This window comes from Pituophis catenifer, unplaced genomic scaffold (assembly GCF_029215685.1).
Source record: "Pituophis catenifer annectens isolate HBS135680 unplaced genomic scaffold, rPitCat1.0.hap2 SCAF_1, whole genome shotgun sequence".
Taxonomy (NCBI): domain Eukaryota; kingdom Metazoa; phylum Chordata; class Lepidosauria; order Squamata; family Colubridae; genus Pituophis; species Pituophis catenifer.
In genome coordinates this window covers 160,777,081-160,797,318 of record NW_027256881.1, presented here as the reverse complement: position 1 = coordinate 160,797,318, position 20,238 = coordinate 160,777,081, and the positions used below count along the sequence as shown (strand labels likewise).

Below are 20,238 nucleotides of genomic sequence, written 5' to 3'. Positions count from 1 at the left end.
GTGCCATAGGTTCGCCATCACAGGCCTAAATCAATGAATCATTGCAAATTTCCAGTGTTATTTTTTCCCCTCTTTTATTTTCCTTTGAATTTAATTATATTAGCCCTCATTCTGGCCTATTATTAATTACTAATTTTCAGCACAATATAACAGTTTAGCTGTGCATCTGTCCTGATTTGACCCCCTCCAGCATGATATCTGCAATCTGAATTTCTAGATTTCATCCTGAATCTTTGGAGAAGAGGCAGCTGAACTGGCAGAATCCCTAGGAGAGATGCCATGAGGTTCAGCACTGGTCTCCTACTGCCACCTTCTGGAACTGACTCTTTAAGTATGGCAAAGACCACTTAAGGACAGTATCTCAGTTCCCAGCCCAGGCAGGTAATCAGAGCACTCAAAAGAAAGTGTCCAAATCCCAACTGCTTTCCAGATCAGAGGCAGTATTACTTTGATTAACCAAAGAACTGAAGTACAATAAAAAATAACTCCAAATTCTCAGAATCAAGCAGCAGCCATCAATCTTCCACAGTTAACTGCAAGAAAAATTCTGGAAGATTTCCCACCCATTGAATGTGTTGCACTTTTTTTTTTTTTTGCAAGAATTTAGCATTCATGTTTTATCCATTCAAATGGGAGTGTAATGATTGCCTCTCCTTCCAACTTAAGAAAGTTTGGTTGTTGTTCTGGCTTCCCTCGGATGTTGAGATTTTCTGAATTACCAATTGGGTTATATGCCTCTTCAGATAATCCTCCCTCAGTGGTGCTTCAGTTAGTCCCCCCTGGTCAGCAAGGGCTTCTAGTTCCAGGTTCCACCCCGGTTTTCGGTTGCCATGGCTGATGGTGACTCCTCTGGTTCTCTCATTCCAGCTATCTTTCTTCCCAATGCCAATTGACCAGCGGGGCTTTTTAGGATTCTGCAGGGTTACCTCATCCTCTCTGATGGGGCATACAAAACAGGCATCCAACTGGGTGGCGGTTGATGTCTCCCCCCCACATTCGGCTTCTCTTAGTTCTCTGCTTCGTTCAGATATGGTTTGCAAGCTCCCCTCAGTAGAGCAAAGATTGCTTCTCTGGGTTGACCGTTTTGCAGATCTTGCTTTCTATAATGATTGCCTCTCCTTCCAACTTAAGAAAGTAAAATTTGAAACGTGGTCGTTCAAAAGGAACCTTTTATTAAGCAGAAGTGATAGCAACCCAGTTAAAGCAAGATCTGAATATCCATAGGCAAGACAAGAAGGATTAAAGCAGTAGAGACCCCTCCCTTTAAGTCAGAATGCAGATTTTAGCCAATACACAAGTGTGAAGATGCTTTCTTTCCCAGTTTCCCTGAGAACCCGAACAAACATGTATTCACACCGTTATCCTTTAAAGTGAAACAACCCACATGGCTATCATAAACATTCCTCCACATTAAGAGGATCTCAGGGCTCTTTGGCGTCACGATATAGGTTGTAAAATATCTGTTGACACAGGCAATGCTATTAAATCGAATCCAAGCCTCCCCCTTCTCCCAATTGATTGGCAGTATCACTCTTAGGGATCTGACAGGGAGTGATATAGTCCTGCTCCTGTGAATGAAAGAGATTTCACCCAAATGCCTTTTCAGAAAAAAATAAGAAGAAACAATCCTTTATTTTTAGAGTTACATCTTTAAGAAAAAAATTAGAAGTTATTGCAGAGAACATTACTGAGAGCAGAGATAAAAGGGATGTACAGTAAAATAGAGGAAACAGATTTCTAACTTAATTGGTTTATATAAGGAATGAGATTAAAAGGAACCTCAATCCCAGGAAATGGCTGTTTGGAGCTATGTTAGTTTCTTTTTAGATACTTGCTCAGTGATATTTCCTCAAGAAGCCATCCCTGGATCCGGCTGTTTTGGCTAACTATCGTCCAGTCTCCAACCTTCGCTTTATTGCGAAGGTTGTTGAGAGTGTGGTGGCGCGACAGCTTCCACAGTACCTGGATGAAGCTGACTATTTGGATCCGCTCCAGTCCGGCTTCAGATCTGGGTACAGCACGGAAACGGCATTGGTCGCATTGGTGGATGATCTCTGGAGGGCTCGGGATAGGGGTTATTCCTCTATCCTGGTCCTGTTAGACCTCTCAGCGGCTTTTGATACCATCGACCATGGTATCATGTTGCGCCGGCTGGAGGGACTGGGAGTGGGGGGCACCGTTTTGCGGTGGTTCTCCTATCTCTCCGACCGGTCGCAATCCGTGTTGACGGGGGCAGCGGTCGACCCCGAGGCACCTTGTTTGTGGGGTGCCACAAGAGTCGGTCCTCTCGCCCCTCCTGTTCAACATTTATGTGAAGCCGCTGGGTGAGATCATTCATGGTTTTGGGGTGGAGTTCCATCAGTACGCTGATGATACTCAGCTGTACATCTCCACCCCAGACCATCCCAACGATGCCTTGGAAGTGATGTCCCAGTGCCTGGAGGCCGTGCGGGTCTGGATGGGGAGAAAGAGGCTTCGACTCAGCCCTTCCAAGACTGAGTGGCTGTGGCTGCCGGCGTCCCGGTATAGCCAGCTGACACCATCGCTGGTTATTGGGGGCGAATCATTGGCCCCCACGGAAAGGGCCCGCAACTTGGGCGTCCTCCTGGACGCACGGCTGTCTTTAGAAGGGCATATGACGGCCGTGGCCAGGGGGGCTTTTTATCAGGTTCGCCTGATACGCCAGTTGCGCCCCTTTCTGGATCGGGACTCCCTACACACAGTCACTCAAGCACTCGTCACTTCTCGTCTGGACTATTGTAACGCTCTCTACATGGGGCTCCCCTTGGGGTACACCCGGAGGCTCCAACTGGTGCAGAATGCAGCCGCGCGGGGGATTATGGGAGCGACTGGGCGCTCCCATGTGACTCCTCTCCTGTGCGAGCTGCATTGGCTTCCGGTGGACTTCCGGGTGCGCTTCAAGGTGTTGGTGATCACCTTTAAAGCGCTCCATGGCTTAGGGCCAGGGTACTTACGGGACCGCCTTCTGCCACCAATAGCCTCCCACCGGCCAGTTCGCTCCCAGAGAGAGGGCCTCCTCAGGGTGCCGTCGGCTAGACAATGCCGGCTGGCGACCCCCAGGAGGAGAGCCTTCTCTGTGGTGGCACCTACCCTTTGGAACAATCTACCCCCAGAGATACGAGTGATCTCCGACCTCCGGACTTTTCGTCGGGCTCTAAAAACTCATCTCTTTCAGTTAGCTGGTCTCTCTTGATTTTATGATTTTATGGTTGGTTTTAAATTTTGATATGGATTTTAAATTGATAAATTTTAAACTATGGGCCAAATTTAATTATTTTAAATCTATTTTTAATCGTACTTTATGTATAAATGTTTTTATTTTGGCTGTTCACCGCCCTGAGTCCGAAAGGAGAAGGGCGGTATAGAAATTCGAATAATAAATAAATAAATAAATACTCCATAGTTGCACCTGCTGTCACTCTCAGTTTGCCAAACAGCAAGAGGGGAGGGTGGTGATGGTGGTAGATGAATTCCTAAGGAGGGAGGGAAGCTCCGGAATGCAAGAGAGCTTTCTGTTGCCGGGGAGATGTTTAGACACCAAGGTCGAGTTTGAGCAGCACAGACAATCTTTTCTGAAAACAAAACTGAACTGAACTAAACCCAATTGGTGAACTATGAACTGGGTGCTCCAGAGAGGGAAAAGGGATTTTACCTATGTGGGTTTTTGTGGCAAAATCGAAGAAATGACTTTGCTTCTGCTGTACCTCTTTCAATAAAGCTACTCTCTTAGTAATCTACAAGAGCTGAGAGTTTCTTTGGTTGAATCTGCCAAATGGGTCAGTTGACACATAAATCAAGGACTACCTGTATTCCTCAAACAGATGTTTGGGAGAGGTGCAGCTTTCCCTCTTCTTTACAGACTCTTTAATGCTCTTTTCTAACAACTTTAGGACAGGAATGTATTCCAGGTGTATGCAACTAAACAATGTATATTGAAAAATGTTAGTGTGCCAATTAAAAGGGTGATCTTTTGATATAGTTTAATAGTTCAAAACAATTGGTGTTCAATGGTTGATAATTAACAGGTAATACTATCTAGACTGCCATTATGTGGCCTTTGAGACCACAACAGTAGAGATCTGCCCTCTCCCCACGAGGTTAAGAGATTTCTTCCCTAGTGCTTTCTGAGGTTGGAAAATTCCAATCTTGGAAAGTTATGAAAGGAAATGCAGAGTCCTGGATAGGATGGGAGGAGTTTTGGATCCAATCCTTGTACAGTCTCCTGCCACATCCCCCAATTAGGGCAGAAATGTGGACAGCACGAGAGTTGCTCTAAATTAATTTCTCTTTTCCTGCAAGGGGAGCTATATTTAAGGAGAGAGTAGAAAAATGCAAATATTTTTCTATCGTCATTTCCATCCCTTTGGTCTGTAGTTGACAGAGCATTGGATATATTGGCGTGCTTTGATCTTGGCATGAGCCCATAGCTGCCAATATCAAAAAAACATTTCATCGTTGACACACAGTCACCCTTACATGCAGTACGCATTTGCTTTGGCTGAATCCTCAGTTAGTAACCAAAATGGACACATCAAAGCTATTCTGACCTCTTCCAATACGTCTTTTATCAAAGAATTGGAATCATTTCAGAGCTTCAAAGGGTGCTTTTTTGGTTCTTTTCCTGTCCACTCAACATATTTCTGAACTGTCTCTCAACTCTCCATAGAAAGAAAACTTCAAGTTGGGAGCAAGGAAAGAGAAGAATGCAGTCTGGTGATCAGTAGCATCCAGCCATATAATTCACTTCAATTTAAATTTATTTTTGGTTACAGGCCAAAATTCTGTTTTAATTTTTAATTCCAGCAGCAAACTGTATAATAAAGTAGAAATGTCTAAAAGGTAAACTGGGTAATTAATTGCTTTTTAATATAGAAAGCAGTCTATCAGATTTTATGTATACTTAGAGTTTCTTTATATTTTGAACCTGTTTTGAATTTTCAAAGAATTTATCAGGTAATAGGAAAACAGAGAATTAGTTTTATAGAATAACTAGAGCAGTTTGAAGAGGTGGTATTAATTCTGGGTTACTTTATTAATTCAGGTTACTTTATTTCCGTTGCAGAATCTTGATGAAGCCTGATGAAAGTAAATGTCTATGGTGAGAACAGCAAAAATGCCATAAGCACCTTTAGGAATAAGGTGGAAACCCCCAAAATTTACAGGGGTCATAAATTCTGCTGTTATTGTTCTGCAAATTTCCATCCGGGATATGTTGCTTGACCTTTTCTAGAACCCTTAGGCCACAGTAATCTTAAGGATTAGCTAAGAATCTACAATAAGACAAATCTGTGCTTTTTTCCATGAGGAATCAAAATTTGTTGACAAGCATAACCTGGTTTAAGAATCTGTCATGCCCCAAGAACCACACCTGAATAACAGAATATTAGAGTTGGAAGAGACCAACCCCTGCTCAAGCAGGAAACCCTATACAATTTCAGACAAATGGTTGTCCAGTTTCTTCTTAAAAACCTCCAGTGTTGCTTATGAATAGTTTCCTTTATTGTTCTTCACTTGCGGACAGAATCTTGTCAGACTAAAGCAACTATTTGCATAACTACAGATATACCCATGGAACATCTGGAGTAGAGCCATTTTAACCCCCTTCCTCCCGCCAAACTTTCCAAGCTTCACTGACTCTTTGCCTCTGAAAAGGAGCTTCTCCTTCCTGGAAGCCAAATTATATTCCACCACAGAATCTCTACCCACTTGAACAAATAATTTTAGCCAATATTTCAGAATATAACTAAGGCTGTGCAATGTGTCTTGGAATCTGAAGGGGTGTTCCCAGTGGGACTCTTAGGAGCCGAAACTTTGAAAGAGTTGTGACAGTGATAGCAGCTAGTTGATTTTACACAATCAAACATATGAAATCAAACATGTGAAATCACATTTAATTATTTATTCAGATTACTAATATATAATTAGAATATCATTTTCAAATAATATTAAGTAACAATAGGCTGGAGACATTAATACTAAGTAATCAACTGCAGACAAAAGCCTTTAGTGTATAGCAAATATTTTGATGCAATCTGCAGGATTATTTAAATGTCAAATTTAATTTTTGATAAAAAGCTAAATACCCATACCATTACCATTGATTTTTAAAGTCATAATAGTGAAATTAATATTGTTTTTTTATCTAAACATTAAATTGTTAATAATCTTTAGTCAATTCTGTACAAATACCACCATATCAAACTAACATAAAGTATTATGTACATATGCTATACAATAATATAAGAAAAAAACAATTATAACTTGGAAAACTAGGATCAAATATTTCAAATACAGCTTGGTCCAATTGAATGAAAAACTCTTTATGTTCTTTAAGCATATAGGATTGTTTTCCAATTCTCAAATGCTCAATGGCTTTTGTGGACCAAACTGATTTATTAAATTTTCTTAATATTTAATATCAAAACCAATTTTTTTTGTGAAAGGAGAAAAAGTATATATACAAAAGAGACACTTCTAATAATTTTGCTTTGAACATCCAATTCTACCCTCAACTTAGATTTGTCAGTACAAAATCATACCAATAAATCAAACAAAGGGAATGCGTATTCAATTAGAAAGCTTCCGTAGAGCATGATATATCATATTTATAAGTCAAAGGGTGTGCCAGATTAAAGAATTAGGGAGAGGAACAGTGAATCGAAAGCAGATTGGTGATATGTGGAGAAAAGAGAAAGGATGCAGCATGTGGGGAACGGGATGGTAGCCAAAAGCTGTAACCAAAAATTAACTAGCAAAGGGGCTGGTTCTCAACATCATCGCAAATCCAAAGGCAGAAAGAAAGGCATGATCTCAGATCACAAGAGAGCTTGAATTGAGCAGGAGTAGAAATAGGAAAGTCTTCCTAACAACAGTTTTACCTGCCACATTAACACTCCATATACAATAATTTATTTGTCCCAGTGAATCAGCTAATGTTTTTGTGTACTATTCCTATGTCTTTTATGATGCTTTCCCTTTTAGGAACCTTTTCCTTTGTACCATCATTCAAATATCCAGACATGGCACACTGCTTCTTCCCAGAAGAGAGGAATTCTTTGCGTGATTTTTAAGGGACTCTTTTCTCCAACTTTCCAAATTTATTCATCTATCTCTACAATATTGTTTTTGCCTTTGTTAGACTTACTTAGCTCAAGCATTCATTCAAGCATTCTCTCTCTTCATCCCATCTGGCATTTGGAGACCACTTTGAACAGCTGACGGGGAAGCCTGTCTACTCGCTCTCTATGGGTTCAGTTACACTTTTGATCAGGTTCTTTCCCTCGTCGCTCCTATTGGGTCAGATTCCAAACACTTCTGTTTACATTTCCTGCAGCAATCAGACACCAGTTGTTGAAGGATTTTTATTTTGTTGACATTAGACAAATTAATAAATCATTCACTGCATGAGGGGAGGGCAAAACGAATGACAAAGAGGTTCTTTTCCTGTTTTCTATAGTGTTTTTTATTTGTCACCCCCAAATAAATAAAATGGAAAAGGAACCTGTGAACAGACAACAATAGGCCAGCTTGTAGGTAGCAACAATTACAACAGAGATACCTAACATCTTGGATTTTGTGCAAAAATGTTTTCAATGAATGCTCTCTTTCTCTTTTCCTAAAAAGCCTAATTTCCCTTCTTCTTTTTTTTTTCTTGCCTGAACTTGACTTCAAGCCTAATGTTATATCGGTTTAATAGCTGTTTATAAAATCTGATCCATTCTCTCCAAGTCTAGAGAATGCTCACTGCCAGTTTATAATACATTGGCTGGTAACGATATGTAATACCTCTGTTCTAGCCAGAGTTTTGTTTGAAAACAAAACCAAAAATGATTTATATGCTCAGAATAGAATGAATCAAAAGAACCCATGTAGTTATCCTAAAGGAATCCAGGGTTTATTTTTATTGTTAAGCCAAACTTTGTTATCTTAAAGTAATTAATTGTTTAAATCTCTGTTGATTTCCTATTATCTGTAGGCTGGCATAGATGGAGAAAGCATTGGGAACTGTCCATTCTCACAGCGTCTTTTCATGATACTTTGGCTCAAAGGGGTTGTATTCAATGTAACCACAGTTGATCTGAAAAGGTAAATGTTATCAATTAAAGTAGTACTATAAGTTTTTGACCCTCTTGGAAGAATGTTTGTAATAATATTACATTAATTTGTTCCCATCTTTATTAGAAATCTTGATTTTCTCATGTTGATAAGAAAATCTTATCCTTTTTAATTATATGGAACTTTTTAAGATAAGCTACTCAAAAAGAGACAAAGAACTGAATCATTACAAAAGAGGAATAATATGAGTAAGTAAGAGCATACATGATTAAACATATCTTAATGTATTCTTCTTGGTTTCCACAGAAAGCCTGCTGATTTACATAATTTAGCTCCTGGGACCCACCCACCATTTCTGACTTTTAACGGAGAAGTCAAGACAGATATAAACAAGATTGAGGAATTTTTGGAGGAAACTCTTTCACCTCCAAAGTAATATATATTATCTTTGTTTCTGAAATATTTTATTAGAGTTATGTTAAAATTGCCAGGCACTATATAAAAGTAAACAACAAATATACTAATAACTGTTATTTTAATTAGTTTGCCTTTCTCATAGCTTGTCTGTCAGGTTACAATTCTAAGTGTGTATCTACTTTCTCTATCCTCTGAAGTCATATTTATCTGAGTTTGAATTGATGGGCAGAAATCTTAGGCCATGAGTTCTTCTATTTTTAAAAATCTTCATCTGAAGTATCATGTTTCGAATTAAACCACAGTTTCTGGGTCTCCAATTGGGAAATAAACTCAGATTCATCATCCAAATAAACTATATAATTAGTTCACTTCTCCAGTAGCTGAATGTCATTCAAGCATATTAGACCCAGCATATGTAAGTATGAGTATTTATGTCATGCTGAGTTGTGGGATACTTCTTCCCCCATATATAACATGACATCACTCACCAACACTTTTATGATCTGTAGGATAAATGCATTTGATTTCAGGGACTGCAAGTTGCAAATTTTATTCAATAGTCTTTGGTGGCAGCAGATACTAAAATCTGATTAATCTTTTAAGATTATGATTCTCAGCCCACAGGTAACTTTTTAAGAATTACAACACACTTTTCAAAATTCTATTTCCATGTAGAACTTTAATCACACATCTCTTTAAGTGCACACATACTGAGAGCCTCCCTCCACTTTTTTCTGTTGTTATACTGAAAAGGACTATTATAGCTTGGATTGATTTTCTGCAGAGGGAATTAAGCAATAGGCTACATTTACAATGAAATGAAGTGTGTACTGCCTAACTCCTCCATATCATTGAAGATCTATGGCTTGTTCTGATATAAAATTACAGTTCTTTGGTTTCTTTGACTTTAAGCATTGGTGCAATTAACCTTGTCATAAAATCCCAGCAGTGTGACTTAAAACTAGTTGGCTTCCTGTGGCACCACTCATTTTCAGCAGGGTCCTGTAAGGCTGACATGCTGAGATAAGAGGCAGTTTTAAAACAAAAATTGATCTACAGAAATGTTGCTTCGTGTTCAAACAGCACTTGCCAGGAACAAAATGTGTCTTTTAATAGTCTTTTTGTGCATGTATTTGTGAAGTTTTGTTTTTTACTTTCCTGGGAACATTATTTTTTATTTTTTTAAAAAACCATCTCTCTCTATTTACAGATATCCTAAGCTTGCAGCCAAGCATCGTGAATCTAATACTGCAGGCATAGACATATTCTCCAAATTCTCTGCGTTTATCAAAAATACAAAGCAGCAGGACAATAACAGTAAGTTGTGAGAGGAGAAGCCACTGCATATGCTTCCTCTGCAGACCTATAGAATACTGTCTTTCTCGGACAGTATATTCTCTTCATGAATATACTCCATGTCAAATGTATGCATCTTGCCCCCTTTGCTTCCCTCCCCAATCCTCAGCCTCTGTTTCTCCTCCCTCACTTTTGGCAATTCTTTAGGCATATGAAAACGGTCACTCAAATGGGCAATTTTAGTACGTGTCTGTATCCATAGTGTATTTTATAGCTAGAAGAAGAAATATCATTGCCATTTGTGAAAGTGTAGTGGGCATTTATTCATTTCTCATGTTGCTTTCTTACAGTAATTTGGATGTGGATTTGATTGCTGAATGTCAAAGCTGCAGGGACTTTTCTTCCAAGTGCCAACTGTAGAATAATATTGATAGTTCAGCCACCTTTGGGTAAATATTGCTTAAATCAGAGTATGAATTGATGTTAGTGGCTCTTAAACTGTCCTGATAGGGGCAGAATGCTGCTGAGAATGAAGGATGCCATGCACACTTCCCTCGCCAATTACTTCCTCTTCCTTTTCTTGGATTGAAGGAATTTGCAGTTGCATGTTCTGCATTATTTAATATTTTATTTATATTATTTTCTAAGTCTTTTCATAAAGAAATTGTGAACGTTGGCAAATTCTCAACTCAGTCTAAGCACCCCCATTTTTAGATGGTGGAAGAAAGAATATGATTCTGTTCAAATGGTAATAATATGGATATGATGGTGAATCCACATTAGGATAGTAAAATTCCTTTCACTCAGTTGAGCCCTATAGGAATTCATGTAATAGTTTCCTGGATTTTCAGTCTTTCTCTCTTTTGTTTAATTAAGTTTGCTGCCTTGAAATATACAAGTTGGAGCAGCCTGGCTAGGACTGTAAACCCAGAAGCAAACATATATCAAAGTTCCACAACTTTTAAGCATCTTGAAAGTGAAGGAATTGATTCCAGATTTTCAAGTTGTGGCAAGCTGTGTTTAAAGAAAGTGTGCATATTTATTATTTCAAGCCAGTTCAATTACAGCCAACTTGATTCCATATACCCCCAACATCACCCAAATCATTTTAATAACAGGTTTTTCTAAGGCTTGATCTTCACCACATACCATCATAGAGTCTGCTTTGACATTCTCTGTATAGTCCTAGTGCTGTAGTTGCCATAAGTATATATATATATTTTTCATTTCTGATCCAAGAACAAAGAATTCTAGGGAGATACACATGGAAGGATACTCAAAATCAAGTTTTTAAAGAATCTTCTCTTTGAGAGTCAACACTTAGAATTCCTTCTTTCTTTCTTTCTTTCTTTCTTTCTTTCTTTCTTTCTTTCTTTCTTTCTTTCTTTCTCTTGATGGGTCAATGTAGCCTTTTAAAACACTAATAAATAGACTGAACAGCTACTGTACAACTTATTCATACTTATCAGCTATATTTTAAATATTGTTTATTTGCTGCTAAGGAGGAACATATACAGTAACAAGCTCTTTCCAGTTGACTAATCCTTCTTAATGTTGTACTTACCTTGGCATGGAGAATTAGCCCTTTGATTTCATTGGAGACGGTTTTTCAATTTGCTTCTGAAATTACTTTAAAGGGTGCCCAGTGTGGGTGGCTGCATTCATTAAGGTATTTTACTGGGTTATTTTCACTGCAAACTGAACTGGAAGACCACCTGCACTGTTTCTTTCAGTGGACTTTCTAGCTGTCTGACCAGAGGAATCTTCAGGCCTGGCCTGAATTCAAATCAAGCCCCCAAAATAAAAGAACATTAAATAATTAATTGACATTGGATTAAAACTTTCTCTGTCCTCCTGCTGTTCTAACAAATCTTGTGGCTACAAGATAAATGGAATAATTGTTTGCTACTATATAGAGCAAAATGAGGATGTTGGTCAAATGGTGTAGGACATGTTTCCCCATGTTGCATGAGTTTTACCCCAGTTTAGGCCTGCTGACTTGGATGTATTTACAAGATGTCTACAAATATTTAGATTCTGCTTATGCTACTTCTTTAATTAAGCAATTGTTGGAATCGCATATGGGTCTGTGTCATGATTAATTTGAAGTATGACTTGTTCAATTAGCCGCAAGATCCAGGTTCACACAACATGTTAAGTCAAAGGCAATCAATTGCATCTGTCTTAGTGCAGTGCTTGAGCCACAGTGCATGTCACAGTTATCAACTTCCTAAGCCATTTATGATAACTAGAGGTTGGGTTAACAGGCTGTAATTAGGACTGTGCTCTTCTGAGCTTCATGGAGTGGGGAATTCTACCAAATACAATTTCTTCTGTCACCACAGCTTGAGATGAAAAGAACTGGGCCTGGAGAAATTCACTATTGGAACTTTGCCAGAGTTAAGATTTGGCAACCTTGCAGAAGGAGTGTGTGCATAATGAATTAAGGTGGTCAGAATCTAAGCATTTTTATTTTCAGGAAAAGGGTTTGAGGTTTCAGTGTATGGATTTGATTTTCAGGCCTTGCAAAATACATATTTTTCTAAATTGAATCACTGAAGCACAAACATGGATATCTCTTCTCCTTCTTCCCACCCAAATATTTTTCAAGACTTGAGTTTTATTCTCTGTTAGATTCTGAGCATAGCAGAACACAGAAAAGAAAGTTTTATGAAGGTGGAACATTCAGGGTCACAGGTGCATGTCCTATGACAGGCCAGGGAGGCAAGCCACATGAAAATGGCAGCTCTCTTCCCAATTAACCCATTCAGCAAGCAGCAGAGGGAGTCAGAGGAAAATCAGATGCATGGCTTGGGGATGTTCCCAAAGCAATCAACTGTCTATCCCTTCATCCAGGTCTTCTCTCTATGGATGTTGCATAAATAGTTCCCCCTCTACTTTTCTAATGACTATTTGATTTCATACAAGATCATACATTTTTCATTGTATTATTCAATTTCATTTCTTTAATTTTGAACTGCTTTGAGATACAGAAGGGTAACAACAAAATGGCAGGCTGACACTTTTTCTAGTAAGTACACTTACACAATGATAAAGAGAAAAATATTTTGGTGGCTTCATCTACTTCCCTTTTATGCCTGACCTGCTTATGACGTGAGAATGTACAAGCTTATAGTAGACATGGAAAAATGAACAGAATTTATGCAAATCTCTCAGAAAGCTTTGTGCTGGAGAAAAGCAAGTAATCATAAACTTCTCATGTGTGGAAAGGAATTGTTTTTCAGCTTTAATTCCTCTTCTTTGGTTTATGGTTACAGTATTCTTTAGCTCTTAAATGGAAAAAATTACAAGGCCCTCTGGGGAGAGAATGAGAACATTGATAAAATTGATAATTGATGTAAGCTTCTATGAGCCAGAATGGTAAATTATAAATTAAATATATAAAATAGCCCCTGTTCCGGTAAATTAATACATAGTATCATAAATTATAAATAAGAGCCTTGGCTTAATCTTGGGCCATTAATCATAAATAAGTTTAAATCTTGGCTGTCTGTTTTCAGTTTCTTTGCTGCCTTTGAAAATATTTTTTATATTATTACCTGTGATACATTCTGTACTTAATATAAATCTAAGATAACTTATGTTGCCCCTATTGCATTTAACCAAAAGGAAGATGACTCTGAATTTATTATTATTCCTCATACTCCAAAGAAATGTATGCAGAAAGCAACCCGTATGAATGTGTGCATGTGTTATATGCAACCACAAGAAACTATGTACCAAAAAGGCAGCAAGTTTAATTAATTACTATTTAATTATATGCAGAATGAGATACCCATTTATAAAATTAATTGATCCACATGTGCACAACCAACTTTTCTCTCTACTCTTGGACACGCAAACACAGAAATATCCACACATACTTCATCCAGCTAGCAAGCAAGCAAGAAAACAGAACAGAACAAAGATAGAAGCAGTGAAATGGCTGTTGCATTTGCAGTAGGCAAGTAAAAAAAGGGGGATGGAAATAAGGCAAGAGAAAGAGGTAACTGGGCAGGAGTGCAAAGATAAGAGAGAGAAGCCTTGTTGAAATTCCTTTCCCATTGGGACACAGGATGACTATGCTGATAGAATAACAACATTGGAAACTGCGCCATTAGCTCAATTCCATTGGCACTAACTGACTCTCAAAGGTGTCATTTCTGCTTAATCCAGAAATATTGGAGATTGAATTTGGGATTATGTTAAAAAAAAACAAAAACTCCTGCTATAGTCCTTCCTTGACTCTTTTTGCTAGGTTTATTCCTGAGGTTTTGTCCTTTGTATCAGCTTCTCTTCTTTCTTGACAATTCACACCACTATACTGCTGTGGGCTTTCATTGCTTGCCTCAATTCACACCATTTGTTCTGATATTTTTTTTGCTTTCTTCTGTTTCTTGGTCTTTGCCAGTTGCATTGACCACCAGGAGGCAGATACTAGATGACTGTTTTTTGGGAAGTTTCTATATTTATCCTTAACAAATTATTAGATTTGATAACACAGTTCCTCTTAATTCCCTACCTATGAAGTTCAGGATTTCAAAGTGATTCTTTGTGTTCTCTTTAAAAATGATGGGTGTCTGCTGAAGATTGTATTGTGGAAACTGGTTGGCTTCATTCTTCTACTTTACTTGTCTTGGAATTCATACACAAGCAGATTGTGGTCTGTTCTACAGTCAGCCTGTAGTTTTCCTTAGTAGCACGCTAAATGCAATCTGACCTGAGGGGACCCATCATCCCCCTGTATATTGCCAAGCACTTTATATTGTCTATCCTGTATGTGGTTTACAATTGTCTTCTGCTGTGCAGGATGAATTGATAGCCTTTGCTATTGCTGCTATCTCCAGCAATCTTAAATCATTGCTGTCTGATACACAGTAGGTGTCTGCTTGCTTTAGCAGGGAAGCTGAGTTGACCTTCATGCTTTGGTTGACACTGCTTGGTGTACATACTTTTGGCATACACTCCCAACATCCTTCCCATTTCTTCCTTCCTCCCAGGAAAACACCCCCACACCCTGTTCTGCCCCAGCTACGGACCCCAAAGAACGCAGCACACACAAACTCTAAACAAAGCTTATTTACTCAAAATAACTTAGTCTTTATCATTCAAAGGCTGTTAATGAACAGCCTACCAGAATTCTAAGATAAGGTAATCACAGTCTTACTAGAGTTGGCAGAAAGCCCAGAAGCAGTTTTGCAGACACGAAAGAGAGTGAACTAAAGTTGTTCTCTACAGCTTGTTGCAAGCGGCATTCCTTCTTAAATAGGCTAAAGGAGTGGCCAATTAGCCCCAAGCCTTACTCTCGAGGAGACCTCCTCCTGAGGAGCCACTCCTGCCTTTTGGCAGCTCTGCACGCCTGTGCATTGAGAAGAGGCTCCTCCTCTTCATCCTCTTCACTTAAAGGAGCTTCTGGAAGTTCTGAAGGCCCTGGCTGAATCCCTGCCTCTGGTACCACATCTTTCCAGCCTCCTCACTGTCTAACTCGAGGGCCAGCTGCACAGGCTGCTGGTGCAGCACCACACCAGTCTCCTCGTTGTTGGAATCGGCTACAATCTGCACAGGCCGCTGACAGGCCACAACACACTCTCATATACAGGGCACTATGGGGAAGCATAGTGGGGATATAATATTAATGATGCAATACTGAAAAATGCTGTTTAAAAAAACAAATTCTGGGTCTCTGTCAGGTAGTTTGGTATATGACTTTCTTACATGTGTTAAAGTATGAAGGATTCACATCTACTATGGGGTTATAAAACTCCCTTTCAATGATCTGTTAATGCATTGCGTATAATAAATAGTATGTTCCTTTTTAAAGATTTTTTATTATTTTTTTCTTTGTATATTAAAAATAACATAAACATATAAAAAACAAGAGCCATTCAGAATCTAGTAGAAATATTTAAAAGCAATGTGGACTGCTGCTAAGACGCAAGGGGGCAGCATAGTCTAGGCCAAAGATCTAAGAAGCAATTCTATTCTCTCTGGTTGCAGTCTAGCATGTTTGGAAAAATTCTAGTTGCTTTGGAAGCCTGATTTTCAAGGTATCCCCTGTTGTTCTTTGATCATTTAAATTACACTGCACACTGTGTAAACACACAGCAGCTTAATTTGGAATGCTGAAATGATCATCTTTCATTTATAAATTGCAGTGGCTTTATATTTAGGACTTGATTTTCCTTTATTGCATTAGTACATGGTATGTGGTGTAAAGAAAGGAAGCAGATAAAGGCACAAACTATCAAACACAGTTTCTTTAAAGAAACAGATCAACAAACCAAGATTGTTAGTGACAGTTTCTTTAGAAGGCCAAGTGGGGCTAGAATAAATTCAAGGTTTGCCTCAAGATGCTTTAGCCTCCAGATAGTTCTGTATTTCAAGCCCAATTTGTGCTTAGTGATTGTTGTGCAGGAATCCCTTGGGGCATGCCAAGTTTTTGGAAGTCCAGGCAACTTGATTTTTGGACTTGAATCACATGAAGTTTAGAGTTATAAGTAATGCACCAATGGAGAAAAATGTCCCCATACCTACTGGAAACTCTGCAATTCTGGGGTGGAAAAATGCAGTGCAATTTCCTTCACCATATATGCTTTTACTATAACAATGTGCCCTATTTGCTTTATGCATGAATGAGCACTCTGTTGATATTATAACTATCAGCCTTTGATATCCCTTTGTTTATGAACTCTCTCTCAGATGGTGTATATGTAGTCACTTCCCCTGAAAAGTTGACCTTGCCAATCATTCCTTCTGAGACAATTCCATATATAAAGGATGGGCAACTTTTTATCCCCAGGGGCTACACATAATATTTTTGAAAGGATCAAAGTCTGTAATGCTAATGTAAACTGGATAGGCTGCATCTTATAAATGAGCAAAACTAGGTTCTTCCTTTCTCTAATTTCAGGAGTTAGGGGGTTTACATTAAACTGTTTCTCTCAAAAGGATACATTTTTGGTATGTAAAGTTAAAAGGTGTTGGGGATTCATTAGGCATCTGTTCTTAACTACAGTCATGGTAATGTAGCAAAATGTGTCCTGATGGAAGCACCAGCCTTTCATGGTTGCATTCGCAGGGGCAGAATTGGCCCTTGCTTGCCATCCTCATTTACCTCACTTACCTCCAGTGGGTGTCTATGTAGCAAAAATGGAGTGGGAGAATTCTATGTAGCTTTGACATAGTTGGTTTCCGACCCCCTGTACAGAAATCATCTTAAGAATGCTCTATCTTTTTGACAGATATTGAAATGAAAGTATTTCTTCACCTCTCTTTTTCTCCTAGTTGTAAGGCACTCATACTTTCCTCCAATGAAAGAAAATTCCACTTGTGAAGCAATGGTGGGGTTTTTACCGGTTCGCCCCAATTCAGGTGAACCGGTAGTGGCAGCGGCGGGAGGCTCCGCCCACCCACCCAGACATCATCACAGATGCTCTGCGTATGCGCAGAAGGTTCTGCACATGCGCAGAAGCACTGCGTGTGAGCGAAGCGAGCATCCACATGCACGCAGTCACAGTTCCGAACTGTTGTGAAGGTACTACTGTTGTGAAGGTACCATTACTTAAAATGGGAGAGTTAAATAAGATACAAGCACAGAAAAAGCACTAAAGAGCATTTGATTTAGTCTTTCAAAAGTATGTTGGAAAATGCTTAGAAGAAGAAATAATGGACTTCCACTTTGCATCATCTTATTCATGTAATCCATTGAACCTGTGATACAGGAATGAAAACACTTTTTAAAGCTGGAGCTATTGCGGGTGCTTTTGACGAGTGCTCCAGGGGTGGTGTTTCAGAAAGAACACAGATAAAAAGTAAAACTTTAGAAATTTTAAAGGCATTTCTCCTTCCATCATGTTAAAAATTACCACAAAATTGGATGAAAATTTTGCAAGGATTTAGGATGAAAACACTCAAGACTTTGGGGAACCACACAAACCCCTTGTGCATCCCTGCTTAATGGCTGCTAGTTTTAGTCATGTTGATTTCTTCCTCCGTGGCCCCTTCTGCTCAAGTGGACTACAGATACTTGCTGCAAACGAACTTTATTAATAGTTCATATTGTCATCCATGTGAGAAAATTGCCAAGAATAACTAAAAGGAAAAATAAAAGCCTGCTGCTGTTCCAAAATAACTCATTTTGTAATTCATCTGATTCATCAAATCTCAAAGCCATAGGCAAAGCAGAAATGTAATGCTAAAAATGTCATTAAGACAATCCCGTCCTCCCACCCACCCACCCCCACCCCTCCCCCGTGACTTCTACCATCTTCCAAAGTCATCCAACCATTATAGTGCCAAAATAATAATAATGAGGCAGGCTTTGTATCACTTCAGCGATGGCTGGCTGCTGCCAAAAGACACCTCAGGTGTGTAGTGGGGAAATGACCTAAAGCTTTCGTTGAGTTGTACAGCAGGTGATGAATGGAGAGAGAGCCAGGATATATGCATATTGTGAAAAAAAGGTTTCAGTGAACTGGGCTAGACACATCTTGCTCTGAACCCCACAAAAATAGTTTCACCTTATATTAACATAACACTTTTCTTTTAGAAATAAGCATATAACCAATTATGCAGAGGGTCTAACTCTTTAAAACATTTGGAATAAAAATGGAGGAGGAGTCGGAAAAAACAGCTTTAGTGTTCTATCCCAACTCTGTACACTCAATTGAATTTCATGGATTATGACTTGCTCAATAAAGAGTCAATCATAAAAACACATTTTCTTTGCTAATATAAGAAAATGGGATAACATGCTGTTTGGATGTGGATATGACGGTGTGTGGGCATAATAATTGCAATTAACAAAAATCTACACTATTTTTCCATTTTAGTTATAGAACTGTAAATCTTTGGTTTAAAATTATTTTTATTTTCTTTTTGAAAACAAATCTGTTCAGTATCCCTTATTGTAATATTATCCAGCTTTTTCCAACTCTAATTCATTAATTGAGATTGTAGAAGGTATGTAAAAAAGCTTCTAAAGGTTGGTTCACATTAATTTTTATATTGCTTCATATATTCAGTACTATATATGTGCACTTTGTTTAGTTATTATATTTCTATACCAGCTATACTATTCTAGGTGTTTCATAAAATAGAGCTCAATGTAATAGAATATAAGTCAATGCTAACAAACATTCTTAAAATAAAAAATAACTGAGAAAGCTCTTATAAATATACTAATTGTTTCAGTTAGAGGAGAAATGTTGGGACTAAAACAAAACAAAACAAAACATTTTCCTGCCTTTGTACATGTTTCCATGATTGAACTCCTTTCTGGCATAAGTTGCTTTCCAACCCACATTGGAAGAACTGGCTGCTTCTGAAACTACAGAAGTTGGCCATCTTGAAGCTAATAGGATTGTTAAGAAACTGAATTGCGGGGTAACTGTGACCTTTGATGGGCACATTTCACATTTCACCAGAATGGATCAAATTTAAACCTAAAGATTAGTTGGTTAGTTTCAGCTAACCAACTGAGCAGCCGGTGGAATGACTTGCCTTCAGAAGTTGTGGCTGCTCCATCACTGCTTTTAAGAAGAGACTAGACAGCCACTTGTCTGTAGTGGTATAGGGTCTCCTGCTTGAGCAAGGGGTTGGAGTAGGAGATCTCCAAAGTCCCTTTCAATGCTGTTGTTTTGAAAGTTTTAACAAAGATGTGATGGCTTTGAAATCTGGTTAACTGATGAAGTAGATTTGTTCTATTTTTGAACCTTGCATTTCTTTTGCAGCTTGTTATTCCCCGCATACCAGAAAATTCCAATAGACCTCATATAATATCAATTGCAATGAATCTGGAAGTGATCAAGGAAGGTGGTTTTAGTTTTTAAAACTTTTTTTTTTAAAAAACAGAATAAATCTCGGGTTATTTGGGTGAGACGGAATATTTATGAACAGTTTTCCTCTTTCACTCATTTTATATTGCACCCAGTTCATCTATATGTGTTATGAGATAAATTTTGTGTGGATGAGAAGAGCAATAAAAAGAAAAAGAATCAATCAGTGGACTAAGGTAGCAGCAGTCACGATTCATTTTGCACATAGGTCATAGTTTGTTGAACATGGCTCTGCATGACAGTTAAGCAGCCCATAGATTTACAGAGATCATTTCAGTTGCAATTGAAAGGAAGATCAGTTGCCTTTAAAACAAAAAGAAAGACAGATCTGGGGTATTGGTACCACTAAAATAATGTTCTCTTATATTGCTATGACATATTTTATTGTCTCCATCATTATAAACTCTCTTGACACTTAACTGGAGCAATTCCTGCACTAAATCTAGAATACTCATTTTTGAATTTGTTATAAAAGTGATCTAAGATTTTTTAAAATCATCAACCCACCTAAGGTGGCTTGTCAATTTTATATTTGATTTATATATGGTTACATCAGAGCTAAAGTTCAGGTAACCACTGGCTCACTTTCAAGAATGCCACTTCTCTTAACCTA

The 20,238-nt window shown here is 38.4% G+C and overlaps 1 protein-coding gene across 2 annotated transcripts in view; it reads left to right on the top strand.

The window, feature by feature from the left end:
* Positions 1 to 20,238, top strand: part of CLIC5 (chloride intracellular channel 5) — a 71,242-nt gene that overhangs the window by 36,139 nt on the left and 14,865 nt on the right. For both annotated transcript variants that reach the window (XM_070933122.1, XM_070933123.1), the window contains exons 2-4: positions 7,997 to 8,106; positions 8,383 to 8,508; positions 9,704 to 9,810. In XM_070933122.1, coding sequence (XP_070789223.1) covers positions 7,997 to 8,106; positions 8,383 to 8,508; positions 9,704 to 9,810 — 343 coding nt within the window. The remainder of the gene's footprint in view (positions 1 to 7,996; positions 8,107 to 8,382; positions 8,509 to 9,703; positions 9,811 to 20,238) is intronic.